Source organism: Vicia villosa, unplaced genomic scaffold, assembly GCF_029867415.1.
Source record: "Vicia villosa cultivar HV-30 ecotype Madison, WI unplaced genomic scaffold, Vvil1.0 ctg.003201F_1_1, whole genome shotgun sequence".
Taxonomy (NCBI): Eukaryota; Viridiplantae; Streptophyta; class Magnoliopsida; order Fabales; family Fabaceae; genus Vicia; species Vicia villosa.
The window spans coordinates 108,304-122,793 of record NW_026706139.1 but is presented as its reverse complement, the minus strand read 5'-3'; the positions used below and the strand labels follow the sequence as shown (position 1 = coordinate 122,793).

At 36.5% G+C, this 14,490-nt stretch overlaps 1 protein-coding gene across 1 annotated transcript; it reads right to left on the bottom strand.

The window, feature by feature from the left end:
• Positions 1-1,032: 1,032 nt before the first annotated feature.
• On the bottom strand, positions 1,033-3,366 carry LOC131640569 (putative F-box/LRR-repeat protein 23). The gene is made up of 2 exons (XM_058910963.1): positions 2,991-3,366; positions 1,033-2,121 (listed from the first exon to the last, which is right to left on the bottom strand). Exons 1-2 carry the CDS (start codon positions 3,332-3,334, stop codon positions 1,518-1,520), a joined length of 948 nt encoding a protein of 315 aa, XP_058766946.1. The 5' UTR covers positions 3,335-3,366; the 3' UTR covers positions 1,033-1,517.
• Between the last annotated feature and the right edge of the window lie 11,124 nt (positions 3,367-14,490).

The window sequence follows — 14,490 nt, the reverse complement described above, 5'->3', positions numbered from 1 at the left end:
GGTGAACATCCAAAACTGGGCCTGGTTACCCACTTCAACAAAAATATAAAAACTTGTCAATACATTCAAAAGTGAGGCCTATTACCCCCTTTAAGTAATGATTATTAATGATTATTAAGTTATTGTTTATTCTTCCGTTGTATAAAGTCAAAAAATGATGCAGTGCTCTCAATTTAAATTTAATGCTTTGCAAGGAAAATCATCAAATATTCATATGATACGATTATTGTTTATCAAATGATAACTGCGTTGTTTTCTATACTAATGTCAAAGTTTAGATTTATGCTATGTTTGAATAAACGATGGAAACATGCATCTAGCCACAAACGTGCATCTGACTAGAAGCTACAAAGTATAGATTATCTTGTTTCATGGTAGAAACTCTTCGAAATGGGCGTCTAGTTATGCCAAACGTGTATTCAAATATGCACTTAGTTGAGTAAAAAAATCACTAAGGGTAGTCCATACACATTATCTCCTAACAATACATTATCCCTTAACAATACGTTATCAAATGTGTTCTTGAATTCACTTGTTGATTTTTGTGAGACAATATCTTGGTAGATCCATTTTGAGTCCAAATGATTAAAAATATTAGTCGTTTTTGCAAGTTTTTCTAAAATACAAATAACTTATAGAGGCTTAAAAAACTTTCTACACATGAAACAACTATTATATGATAAAATTGTTTTCTTACATCTTATTATCATCAAATCCAAAACTATATTTCATTATTCTTCAAACTAGTTTGGTCCAACAAGTCACCTCTAGTATAGTTCAACTAGCCAAAATGGTCTTGAATATCAAAATGTATTCATTCTTTTTAAGTCTAGAATAACTAGAGTATCGAAACAAGACCTTCGTAGACAGTATACATATGAATTTACTATCTTGACAAAATCTACAAAACTATATACTATTATTTTCAATGAAAAAAAGTTACTAGGAGCATAGAACATCCTATATACTGTATAAAGGAATGAGCTTGCTGACCTGCAGTAACTCAATTATCAATTATCTACATTGGTAGTAAATCCCAACCTGTGCTTCTAGTTAGATTTCACTCTTTCTTCCATATTGCAATTCATGACAATGCAACTTACATATGAATGTAAGAGTTCCAAGTTGTGAACATGCACTGATCTATGTTTAACTAATCACACTGATGAACAAAACATGCTTAGTTTTTCAGTTGGAAATTTTGATTACACTAAAAGTTAGTCCTCTTCGAAGAGGATACAACACTACTTTCAGAGTCATTAATCAAATAAATAAACTACGAGATTAATAAAGTATGTCGATAAACCATTAACCAAAATAAAGCATGACAACCATGCATACTAATCGAAGACCAAGTTGTTCAATGTCTTTTACAAAATTCCTTTAAAACATCATTGACATCCAAGCATCTCCAATGATGATAGCCATCCAAATTTCCACCTGAAAATGAAAACCATGCCCAAAAATATGAGTAAAATAACTTCCTCATTACTTATAACTCTGCTTTGACTTCAAAATCAATCATCGAGATTTTCATCATCCTCATCCTCATCTTCATCTTCATCTTCATCTTCATCTTCATCTTCATCTTCATCTTCATCAACAATCTTCTCAACATATTCCCAATAAGAAGTACCATCTGAGTCTTCATATGCAAACACCAGTTCAACATTATTATAGTAAGGGTCTGAATATTCCTCCCAAATTTGTAAATTTTTTATCTGACTATTCAACCTTTTCCACAAGCTTTCACTGATATCCAAACTATCACATCCTTCAATGTCAAGAGATTCAAGAAGAGGACATTCATCAAGAATGGCAAGCAGCCCAACATTAGTGAGCCGGTTTCCTTGAATATTTAGATGGCGTAACCCGGTCATTGTTTTCGCAATAACAAATGCGTCATCGTCCCGTGACCGGCCGTTAAACGACATCCCATAAAATGCTAGTGATTTCAAGAGAGGGCAGCTTTGGCCAATAACTTCAAGAGTTTTATTAGATTGGAAGCCATGTGAAATGACAACCTCCTCTAACAATGGAAACTTTTTTGCAACTTCACACCATCCTTTATCTGAGATTCTCTCACAGGAATCAAGTTGTATGCTTCTTAAGTGGCTTGCCCTATACAAAATTTCGGTTATATGATAAGAGGAAAACACTTCAAGAATCTACACATTCAAAAACTACACGGCTGCGAATACGTAAAAATAGAGAATTGCCCAAGTACTGGGAGTACTAAAAAAGGAACCAACAATAGAAAGCGATAAACCAAGAGGAAAAACACAACAATAACATAAAAGGCAACATCAACCAAAGGAAAAACACAACAACAACCAAAAAGGCAACATCAACCAAAGGAAGAAAGAACAACAAAGGTAAACCCAACAACCACAAAAATGACAAGAGGGCACCAACAGTGGGAAGAAAGAACAACAAAGGTAAACCAAAAACCACAAATGTTACCCTCTTACCGAAGAAGATAGAATCATTACGACACTTCAAAATGGACCATACAACAACAACAACAACAACAACAACCAAGCCTTATCTCACTACCTGAGGTCGGCTACAAGGATCAATTTCCGTCATAATGTTATATACAGGTCATGGTTTATCCAAAATGGACCATATACAAAAAAAAGCAACCTAGGTCTGGGTCCAAAAGACCTCCAGGAGACTTATCAAATCCAAAGACAACACCAACTCCTACTCTAACCATCTAAAACTCATATACTACATCTGAGAAGCAAACTCACAAAAGACAAACAAATGTTTAACCCATTCAGCCAACAACCCAAAAAACGCACACAAAGTTACCAAAGATCTTTAACGTTGAAGGAATTGTTAATCAATTTCTACAACAGCAGCAAAAAAATAAAAATTGAAACTTGATGGCCATTCCAAGATTGCAGCAGAACAATAAAAATTAAAACTTGAAAAGAATAACAAAATATAACAAAGAGAAAAAGAGAGAAGAAAATTAGAATTACCTATCAGCAATGTATTTGAGAAGATGATCATCACCAAATCTAAAAATAACAATTTCTTCTAAATGACCAGAACTTAGGTCAATGGCATACTGACAAAGTTTGACCAAATAATCATAATTTGTGTGTCCGTAGAGAAAGAAACCTCCCATGTGAATTTTGCGCCAGGTGAAAGGGTCTTTACAAATTTTCCACCAATAAGGACACACATTGCGTGCGATGGTGAGAATATCTACGGCCCCAAGCCTTTGGAGTATGTTTGATGTTACATCGGTTGGAAGTTCAAGCCAGTTAGGGTTAGGGTTTGGTGTTGTGGTCTCAAGTTTCGCTTTCTTTGCAAGAGACATTGTGTTTGGTTTTCAAGATGGAACAAGCGGGAAGGACTTTACTTTATAGATCATGAGTGAATGAATTGGCGCTAAAAAGAGTACTACTACTATTTATTTATTTGGGTTGATATTTTGTTTTTAAGTTTTACTAATTCACAAAATTTATAATAAATAAATAAAATGTTTGTGCATAAAAAAAATTAAGTTTTTTTTGGAACAAAAAAATTAAGATTTTAATGCACAACAAAACGGATTGTGGCCCGTCGAACCGATTCGGACATCCACCAAAAATAGCGGATTGGGTTAGGATTTTGAGTTTGCTGCCAACCAAAGTCCGTCCCGCCAGAGTCCGACGTCTGTTAAAGTTCACCCCGCCAAAATTCGCTTCACCTATTAGTTCAACAGGTCTAGCTTTAAGTCTGTCCTTTTTTAGTTAATTTTAATAGTTTTAATTATTGATGGTTTATTTTATACATTTATTTGTGAATATAAGAAAATTTTTAAGTAAAATTTGTTTAAAAGATGCTTTATAAAAAATTATTCTAACTAATAAGTGAAAAATATAATTGAAAGGTTTAAAAAACCTATTAATTTATTAAAAATGTAAATAAATAAATAATAGGCAGACAAGCCTGTTGTCCGTTAACCCGCAACCTTGACGGGGCGGTCTAGATTTTTATGTCCATTTCTACTTGGAAGGCTTTTCCGTCCCGCTCTTTTTTTGGCGGGGCGGGGCGGACGATCCGTTTTGCCACTTTTATGAACAATGCACTATAAATGTAATTTTTTTAACACAAACGTCAAATCAGAAATCACCAATTTACCAAGTCAGCTAAGTCATTTTAAAATATCAGTATGATTGGACATGATACACGACATTCATTGGATGACGATGTAAATTTATTTTACATCATCGATACATCTCCTATTTCCCTATAAATAAAATGTAAGACGACATTGTGTTTACCCAGAAAAATGGTAAACAAGCGCTAGTTTCCTTTTTAAAGGTTACTTTTGCGGAATCAACTAGAATACTCCAGGACTAACTGCTTTATTTTGTTATATTATGTGTATCTGGTTTGTATTAAATGCAACAGTGACTTTAAAGTAAAAGTAAACACTGAAATTAAAGGCTTTAAAGTAAATCAAAGCAATAAAAAAGCAGTAAATGTGCACTGAAAGATGAAATATAACGTAAAATGATTGCATTAATTAAACTGGTACGCATACGTACATTCCAAAGTTGCACTCTTTACTCATTTTTGCACAGAGATTTGAGTTTACTTGTGTTTATGTAGAAAATGCGGACCCCTGAACTGTTCCTATTGAACTTGCTTAAATAGTAAAAATAAAATAACTACTAATAACGGTTGACTGATGATTAGTCAACACGTGTCTTCGACATGCAAGATCTTCAACTGTGAGACCTCCACGCGTCTCTTGTAACTGCTGAAAACCGTCTCCTTTTAACTTCTAATACCTCTCGACTTCCACTTCAGTTTCTGCAGCAAAATTCTTAAGTCTTCGCATACTTTTGATCGAACGCTGAAGCCTCTGATAATCTTTCTAGTCGAACAGCTTCGACTACTAAGCATTACTTAGTCGAACCGCTTCGACCCAAATGGCAATGTTATTTAATTGAGGCCCAATTACCAATTTAGGGACTTTCTACCAAAATGAGGCCCAATTACTAATTTTGAGCCCCAGATGCCCATTTATTGGTAAGTCGAAATCCTAGGGTAACAAATTGCCCCCCAACCGACTTCTTTCGACTGACTTTAGGAAAGAGAAAAGATGGTGTTTCAGTTCTTTCTTGGGTTTCGACTTTTGTTAATTCCCATTACGCCATGATTACATTTCATTTTCCCAGGCACTAATTATTACCTAATTCTTAGGTAATGGGCTATAATTGCTCCCACTTTCTGAAACCAGTTTTCAAAGCGTTTCTTTGACATGACCTTTGATTTTACAACTTCTTTTTGCACGATTTCTAATGACGTCACCACCAGCTTATACATATGTACAGCTTCTTTCTTCTTTTTCTTTCTTTCTCCTCGTTTTCAACTCTTCTCAACGTTTCAGAAAGAACCATCTCTTTTCCTCTAACTTTTACCCATTTTCTTCTTCCCATTTTTTTTTCTTACACACAACAATGGCAGCTACAACCACCAACACCACTGCATACGCTACGGGTGCGAACCCTTTAGGGTTTATTATGTCCCGTGAAGAAGAAGAACAAGGATTAGATTTCATTCCTCAACCCAACATTACTAAAGCCAAAGCTATAATCTGGCAAAACCAGATGTTAATCCCTTTTCAGATTACTGATAAATTAATGGCTTTCTCACGGCCATTACCAGACTATCGTTACCACCCAGAGCAAACCACTGGTTTCTTTCCTTGTTTCCAAACCACCATGCATGTAGCTTTCGACAAACCACGTATCCTCGACTTGAAGTTTATGGATCCTTCGCTTAGAGTGTTTCGTTCGACTCCAGCTCCTGGCAACAAGGAATACTTGGCTTGGCTTAACAAAGTTCTAGCGAAAAAACAACAAAGATGGGAGGAATTGGGCATCTTCGACGCCATACTGTCATACCCCAATTTTTGACCTAAGATACCACCTCATATCATTTGCATATGCATCATTTGCATCTCTAACAAATTGCATAGCTTGTGTTTGCTACTTGTGCTTAGCAGGGTTTAATCAAGAGATCACTCATCAGTGCAAGAAACAGTTAATTAGGGTTTTGTTCTCCCTTCATCTCAAATGAATCATCTTCATCAACAATCAACATTTGGTCCTCAGAGATTCATTTCAACAAGCTCAACAGCTTTGAATCGACTGAATTAGGGTTTTGACTGAAGACAGCACACTCCTGACTTTTGCTCAGAATTTGACCTAATGGCTTGGGACATGATATCAAGACCTCAAGTGCATCATTTTGACCTAATCCATTGGCTCATAACATCTCCTACACAAAGATTGATCAGACAAATCCTCAGATCAGGGTTTTGAACTATCAGGGACTAAAATCAGGGATCACATTTGGGAAACCCAAAAAATCCCCAGGGAGTCAATCAAAGGTTTCAATCATCCTCAAATAATCCCTATGACAATATCCCATGGAAATTGCATCTCAATTCAAGGTCCACAGTCATCAATTTCATCAGGTCGACAATTAGGGTTTTTGACCTAATTCACTGAATAACTGACTTTTTAATCAGGACATGGTGCCACAACTCAAACCATGGCTCAATATCCTCTAATGCTTCAATATGATCCATTCATACCATTCATTTGGTGAGGATAGCCTGTTTCATTTGAAATCTCCAGAAACGCGATTCGTCTGAAAAGTCAACTGTACAAGAACACCTTTGACTTTTGGGAATTTTGGTCAACCATGACTTTTGAAGTTTTGAATCATCAATATATGATATGAGAAGTCATTTGATCAAGAAAAATCAAGAAAATCAATCAAGAATCAAAAAGTCAAAAGTTTGACTTTCATACTTAGAAAAATTTCTAAGTGTTTTTCAATGGTTTTTTCCAAACTTTGAAAGGGAATAACTCAAAATTTCACCTACAAACTGAAAAAAACTTCCAACATGAAAGTTGTAGATTTTGATCCAATGAACAACTTTGTCACATATAATTTTTTTTCATAAGATCAACCATTTAAGAGATATGGAGCTTCAAAGTTGGTATCTTATGAAAATTTCACTTAAAAACTTCATTTTCTTCAAAGTTCATGGAACTTTTTCACCCATTTCCTTAAAGGTCTTGAAGAAACTTTCAACTAGGGTTTTGAAGTGTGTAACATGAGCTTTCCAAAATGTCCAAGAGCATGAAAAAATATGGAGTGTAGCTATGGTTTTGGATTATGCATTTAGTGATCATTTTCACTTGAATTTTCACCATTTTTCACTAAGTTTCAAGACTACATGACCTATAATCCAAGCAATGATGCAAAGAGGCAATAATTGAAGATATTTTCTCTGATTTGAGATCAGAATGGAAGAGGATAAGAAGCTTGAGTTTTAACCATGGTTTGGTCACTTTTAACCATTTGCATTTAATGTGAAAGATTCCATTTTATCTCTTAAGCCAAATCATCATTTCTTTGATCAACTTGCAAAGCTCTTCATTCAGAATCCTTGGCCTATAAATAGAGGTTCAAATCACTCTTCAAATCACACCAAAACCTCACAATTATAGGTTTTCTCTCTTCTTTCTTGAATTACAAGTCATGTGTTTCAAAGTGAGGTAGAAAACTCAACCTCCAAACCTTGCAAGTTCTGAACAAAGTGATGCTTCCCACAACTTCTAAATGTCAAATGTGATGTGTTTGAATCACTCATACACCCAAAAACACCTCAAATCTCAGAATCACTACCTCACTTCCATAATTGCATATATTGAACATTATCATGCCAAAATCCATACCAAGCCATATCTGTCCAAACTAACACTCCTAACACCATCCATATACTTCATATGAATGATCCAAACACTCACCAGCAATCTGAAACACCTCCATCTTCAAATTCGATTCATACTTGAAGCAACTGCAGTTCGGGTGCCATGGCCATGCTCAGATGAATTCAGCTTGTTCCAGACATCCAGACACCTTCCATAATCATCATTGAAGCTATCCAGATTGATATAAAGCATCTGTAACACTTATATTGAAGAATCAAATCTCCAGTTTGGCCGTTTTTGAAGGTAAGTCACTTGAACTTCAAACTCTATCATACATGCATCATAAATGAAAAACTGCCATGCCATCTTGTTTCTGCATATGTATGGATCATTAACCCTCAATCAATTGCAACTTATCATGCACACACACGATTTCAGATTGAAACTCAAAATTAGGGTTCTTCGTTTTCATCAGAAAATTGATAGCCTTAGAGATAAAATAAATGCAATTAAATGATACCATCATGTTCCTGGTGAAAAATCGAGCAAGATAGGCTATTCACTCGATCCAAACAATTCAGTTTTCAGAATTTTCAAATTTGAATTAGGTATGTGTTCTTGGCGCCAGATTTTGAAACTGAAATTAGAAATTGATTCAAAAATATAATTGATTCGTTGAAATACTAAACAGACCACGCGCGTGGTCCAGTTGGTCATGTTTTTGAGTGGTGAGCGTGAGGTTGTGGGTTCAAACCCTTGTGGAGACAAAACCAATTTTTTAGTCCCTATTTTCTTTGATTTTCTTCACAACTTCAATTAATTATTTAACTAACCAAATTAACTCATTTTTTATTCATTTTTTGCATACCTCTCACTTAATATATATATTTTAAGAATATCAAAAAAAATCATCAAAAAATATTTATTTGATACTTTTTTTAATAGTTTTAAAATGACTTGTTTTTAAGTAATTTTAATACTTTTAAATATTATTTTTCATTTGATTTTCAAAGTTAATCATTTGTAAATACTTTTTGAAGCAAACCCTAATCATCTAAATGTTAATTGAAGACAATCTTTTTGTTTATCTTGATTAATTTGACTTCTTTCAAAATTCAAATCGTTTTAAAACGAGCGATCGCGATTCTTTTCAAAAACAATAAACCATTTCTTTTTGAAACTATTGATTAAATCTTTTTAATTGATCAATTGATTTTCAAAACGAAGTGGGGCCTCTCGAATATTAGAGAGTATAAGTCCCTTTCGTTTTTCTTTGTACAGTTTTTAACAGAAAACTTTTTCCAAAACTTCAAAACAGTTTTTTAACAACAAATCACACATCTTTTTCAAAACCATCCACCCTGTTTTATGAAAATAAAACAGGGGCCTCTCGAATATTAGAGAGTATAAGACCCACTCCTTTTTCTTTTGATACAGTCTTTTTGTTCGAAACAAATAAACTTCTTTCAAAACAATACTTTTCAAACAGTTTTTTTTTTCAAACGACGCGTCTGTAAATAAAACGATCAACCATGTTTTGTAAATAACTCCATGGGCCTCCACGTAGGTATAAGTCCCAAGCCCCTTTTGTACATACCCATTCCTGTACATGAAATTAGGTATTTCATTGTACACACACATTTTTGTACATATCTCAATCTGTTTTTTAACTTTGAATAACAAACCAAAAATGAAGGTTTCTTTAAATCTTCCCAAAAATATACCATGGGCCTCCATGTAGGTATAAGTCCCAAGCCCCTTTAAAAATACCTGTTTACATAGCTTTGAATAAACTCAAGTGGACTTCTCCCCGAGTGTGAGTCCCGAGCCCTGTGTATACAAATGGATCATGCTTACAGGTATATTTCCTTCATAAACTCCATTATATACACACACTTTGTCATATATATAATTGTTCATACCTGTTCATGTTTGTTCATACTTGTTCATGTTTGTTCATATGTGTGATATGTGTGTTTGTTCAACTTAGTACAACACTAGGTTCCCCATAGCCTCCTATTGGGCTTCGTGCAAAGAATCTCCCTAGTTTAGGTTAGGACATAGAGTATGGTTTCCCGGTGAAATCGCTCTAAGAGCTCAAACCAACTATACCATGCCTCCCCTTGGGCTTTGTACAAACGAGTGACCCTCCCATAGCCTCCTCTTGGGCTTACAATGCAAGGACCCTGGATTGTCCCTCCCATAGCCTCCTCTTGGGCTTACAATGCAAGGACCCTCGGATAGCCTCCTCTTGGGCTTCGTACAAGGACCCACGGGCTTCTTATAAGCATCCCCAATATCCAAATCAAAATACCCTAGGAGATTAGACATTTTTCATCTCTATGCTAGGAGTATCTCTTCTATATCATCACAAACAAACAATCAATCAATCAAACTTTTTTGCCACGAGTCTGGCTAATCAATCAAACTTCTTTTTGCCACGAGGCTGGCTAATCAATCAAACTGTTTTACCACCGTACTGGATGATTAATCAAAGTTTTTATCACAAGGCTGACTTCATTGAAACTTTTGCCACAAGGCTGGCTGATTAATCAAAGTTTTTGTCACAAGGCTGACTTCATTGAAACTTTTGCCACAAGGCTGGTTAAACAAAACCATCTTTATCATTCTAAGCACCCTAAGTGGCATGGCCCCGGGCTTATAATGAAAAGATTTTCAAACAAAATCAAACAGATGTATGTGATGATATAGATTAGATACATCTAGCATTTAGACGACATTTGTCTATTTTCCTTTGCTTCCACTAGCATAAGTGGGAACTACGATTGCTCTGACTTTCTCAACATCCCTTTGAGAATACGTAGGCACAAGGTCGTATCCTTGGCGAGCAAAACTTCTCTCTCAAACCATTCAAACCTTAGCACCCGTAGACCTCGAGCTACAGATGCTCTGATTCCCTCTAAGGGATATGTATGCAGAGGATCACGATGATCTTTGCGAGCATAATCAAACAAACACCTTAGGTCCCACCTATTTCACAAGAACCTCTCAATAACATGGAATGAAAAACAAAGCAAAGAAACCTATAGAGTACTATAGATACGTTGGGTGCTAATACCTTCCCTTCGTATAACCAACCCTCTTACCCAAAGATCTCTCCCCCACTTTTTAGGTTATTGCAGCTTTTTTCCTTTTCCTCCTTTGGAAATAATAAAAAGTTTGGTCGAAATAAAGAAAAATCATTTTTAAAGAGCACTCGAGCCCAAAGAAGGCATCAGGTGTCTCATCCCACAAAAAAGAGGAACAAAACGATTTTTCGCCTGCGACAGAAAAATGGCGACTCTGCTGGGGACCATCTTTTTATTGTTTCCAAAGGAAGGGTTAATTCTATTTACTTTATTTTTCATTTCATTTTTGTTATATGTGTGGTTTTGGTTCTGTTACTTGTGTGGTTCTGTTACAAGTGATACATTATGGACAAATCCTAACCCGGATTAAGTACACATAAGAAATTAGGTGGAGGGTATAGTCATGTGCAGGCGCACGTGAGAATCCTTCCGCTCAGTGGAGGTTCCTTGTTTGTAATATATGTTTAGCGAGTTAATTGCGAAGACATTGTTGCTTTCATTGAACTGTAGAAGCTGAGAGACCGTAGAACCCCAACCCATCCTGGCCTTATTAGGTTGTGGTGCAGAAACTATTCAGGTGAAGACTTGGATTAGTTGTCATGCGGAGAACCACACTCAGACGAGTTTTTCTTGAGAATATTGCTGGCTCATGAGTTTAATTGTGGAAAGCCGGTAATATCCGAAAGAAAAATGTAGACTCTGACGTATCAGTAGAACATGTTGTACAGGTGATTAACTAGAACTATCCCATATTTGGTTCTCTGACCTCATGCTCGTGACGTTGGACCTTTGAACCTGTGTGTACCATGTTTGTGTTACCATGTTTGTGTTGCCATGTTTACAGTACCATGTTTGCGTTACCATGTTCGCTTTACCATGTTTGAATATGTGGCATCCATGCATCCATGCATTCATACATCCATAAAAAAATCTTTTTCCATAAAAACATGATTTTTTCCAAACAATTAGAGAATTTTCTTTGCAAACATTATAGGATTAGGTTATGGAGTGGGTAAAAAGGTATACCAAGAGGTACGGTTTCAAAGAGCCTAATGTGGAAAGACTGAAAGAGTTAGCGTCTTTTGTACAAGATCCTTCTGATTTTAGGAAAAGCCATGGAAAGCTTTTGCCTATCTTGAACACTCATGTTGATGAAGGACTTCTCAAAACTCTGGCTCAGTTTTATGATCCCGTCTACCGGTGTTTTACCTTTCCAGACTATCAGTTGGTACCAACCTTGGAAGAATATGCCAATCTTTTGGGTATTCCTGTGTCTGACAAAATACCTTTCAATGGTTTGGAAGCCATTCCTAAGTCACCAGTCATTGCAACAAGTACCCACTTGAAGAAATCTGAAATAGAGAGTAATTGGACTACCAAAGGAAACCTTCCAGGTTTGCCTTCACAGTTTCTAATAAAGAGAGCCTTTGATTTCATCGAGACTGGTAGCATGATAGCTTTTGAAGCTGTACTAGCCTTGCTCATTTATGGGTTGGTTCTGTTTCCCAATATCGACGACTTTGTTGATATCAATGCCATAAAGGTCTTTTTGAATGGAAATCCCGTTCCGACTCTGCTTGCTGACATGTATTTCTCTGTCCATCATAGGAATCACCAAGGTGGTGGAATTATTGTATGTTGTGCACCTCTGTTGTTTAAATGGATTGTTTCACACTTACCTAAGTCTCCCATTTTCACGGAAAACCGGGAAGGTTTACGTTGGTCTCAAAGACTTATGTCTCTTACTAATAATGATATTCAGTGGTATACCTTGGCTCGCTGCGGTACATAAACCATTGAAAGTTGTGGAGAATTCGCCAACGTACCCCTCATTGGTACACAAGGAGGAATTAACTACAATCCAGTCCTAGCCCGACGACAACTCGGGTATGCAAATTCAACTAAACCCATTGGCCCTACAGTGGAAAGCTACTTCTATCAGGAAGGAAATGATCCTCAAGGGTTGAAGACAAAAATGGTGAAAGCCTGGTACGACATCCGAAGAAAAGAAAAAGGTGGGGAAAGAAACTGCATTGCTACAAACGCCTATACCTGCTGGGTAAAGAAAAGAGCAAAGGAGTTTCAAATGCCTTATGATTATGAAAAACCCATGTTCCCTGTGGTGTCTCAACTACCCAACATTCCCATTGACACTACGGAAGAATACCAAGAGATTTTAGCCAAAATGAGGTTAGAAAAAGACGCTTGGGAAGAAAAGTTTCGCAAAACTGATGAGGAAAATAGAAAGTTGAAGAAAAGAGTGAAAGATCACGAAGAAACTCTCTATTATCAAGATGGATGGCTCATGAGCAAAGATGAGAAGATTCGTCAGAAAGATGCCGCAATCAGAAGATACATCAAAGAAAGCAAGAAGAATCTTGAAGCCTCGACAAGCAACGCTCCGATGCCTGACAATTGGAAGAATGTTGTTGACAAGCTGAGAGCTGAAAAGGCCGAGTTAAAAGCTTACTATGGGAAAGAAATCATGAAGCTCAAGCTGCACAACGCATTTGGTTCTTCGTCTGATGAAGATGCTTAGGATTGTTTAGCTTTTCATTTTATCATTTGCTTTTGTAAGGAGCTATGCTCCAATGTTGTAACATTTCCCATTATTTCAATAAAAGAATTGTTTGTGTTCAAATATTTGCAAAGAAAATAATCTTTAAAATGTTTGGAAAAATCATAAATTTTCTCTTTGCATACATCATTCTGCATATCGAGTCTGTTGTATAGAGTCTCATCTTTTGGATCTTTCTCCATTAGATCGTCAAGCTATCGCGTCTCAAAGTTTCTCGACCGCGCTCGCAATTAGATCACAGATACAATACTCGTTCAAGTAGAAGAAGAGTAATGGAACACTCTGAACAAGAGAATATCGAGCTTCGTGGTACAGTGACCACCCTTCAGGAAAAATTGGAAAGTCTCACTACTCTGGTTGACTCTTTAATGGCCGCACAGAATCAGCCGCCACCACCCAACAGTCAAGCAGCGGTAACATCTGAAGTCACTACTCCAGTTTCTACAGTTGCATTCAACATTCCATCTTTCTCCATGCCAGAAGGTTGGGGCCCGCCTTTCAGCTTTGGTACAGGTTTCCGCCATAATTTCTCTGGGGTTCAAACAGCTACAACTGAAGCGCCTGCTGCACAAGGTTCAGCATTTATTCCACATTCAGGGGTAACTTTTTCCCAAATCACTATGGCACTTTCTCAACCCACTATGACAGTTCCGACCCCTACGGTTCACACTGTTCCTTATGATGGCAATGAGATTTATCATGATCAAGGTGATAGCACAAATCAGCGTAATCTTGTGGAAGATCTCCAAGAACAGTTCAACAAGATGCAACTGGAAGTCAAAGCTATCCGTGGAAAAGATTTGTTTGGAAAGAATGCCCAGGAGCTATGTTTGGTTCCCAGTGTACAAATACCGGCTAAGTTCAAGGTCCCTGACTTTGAAAAGTACAAAGGAAGTTCTTGTCCACAAAGCCATCTTGTGATGTATGCCAGAAAGATGTCTACTTATGCAGATAATCATCAGCTGCTCATCCATTACTTTCAAGACAGTTTGACTGGTGCCGCACTGAAGTGGTACACAGGTTTGGATAGCACTAATATTCGAACATTCAATGACCTAGGTGAGGCCTTTGTCCGACAATACAA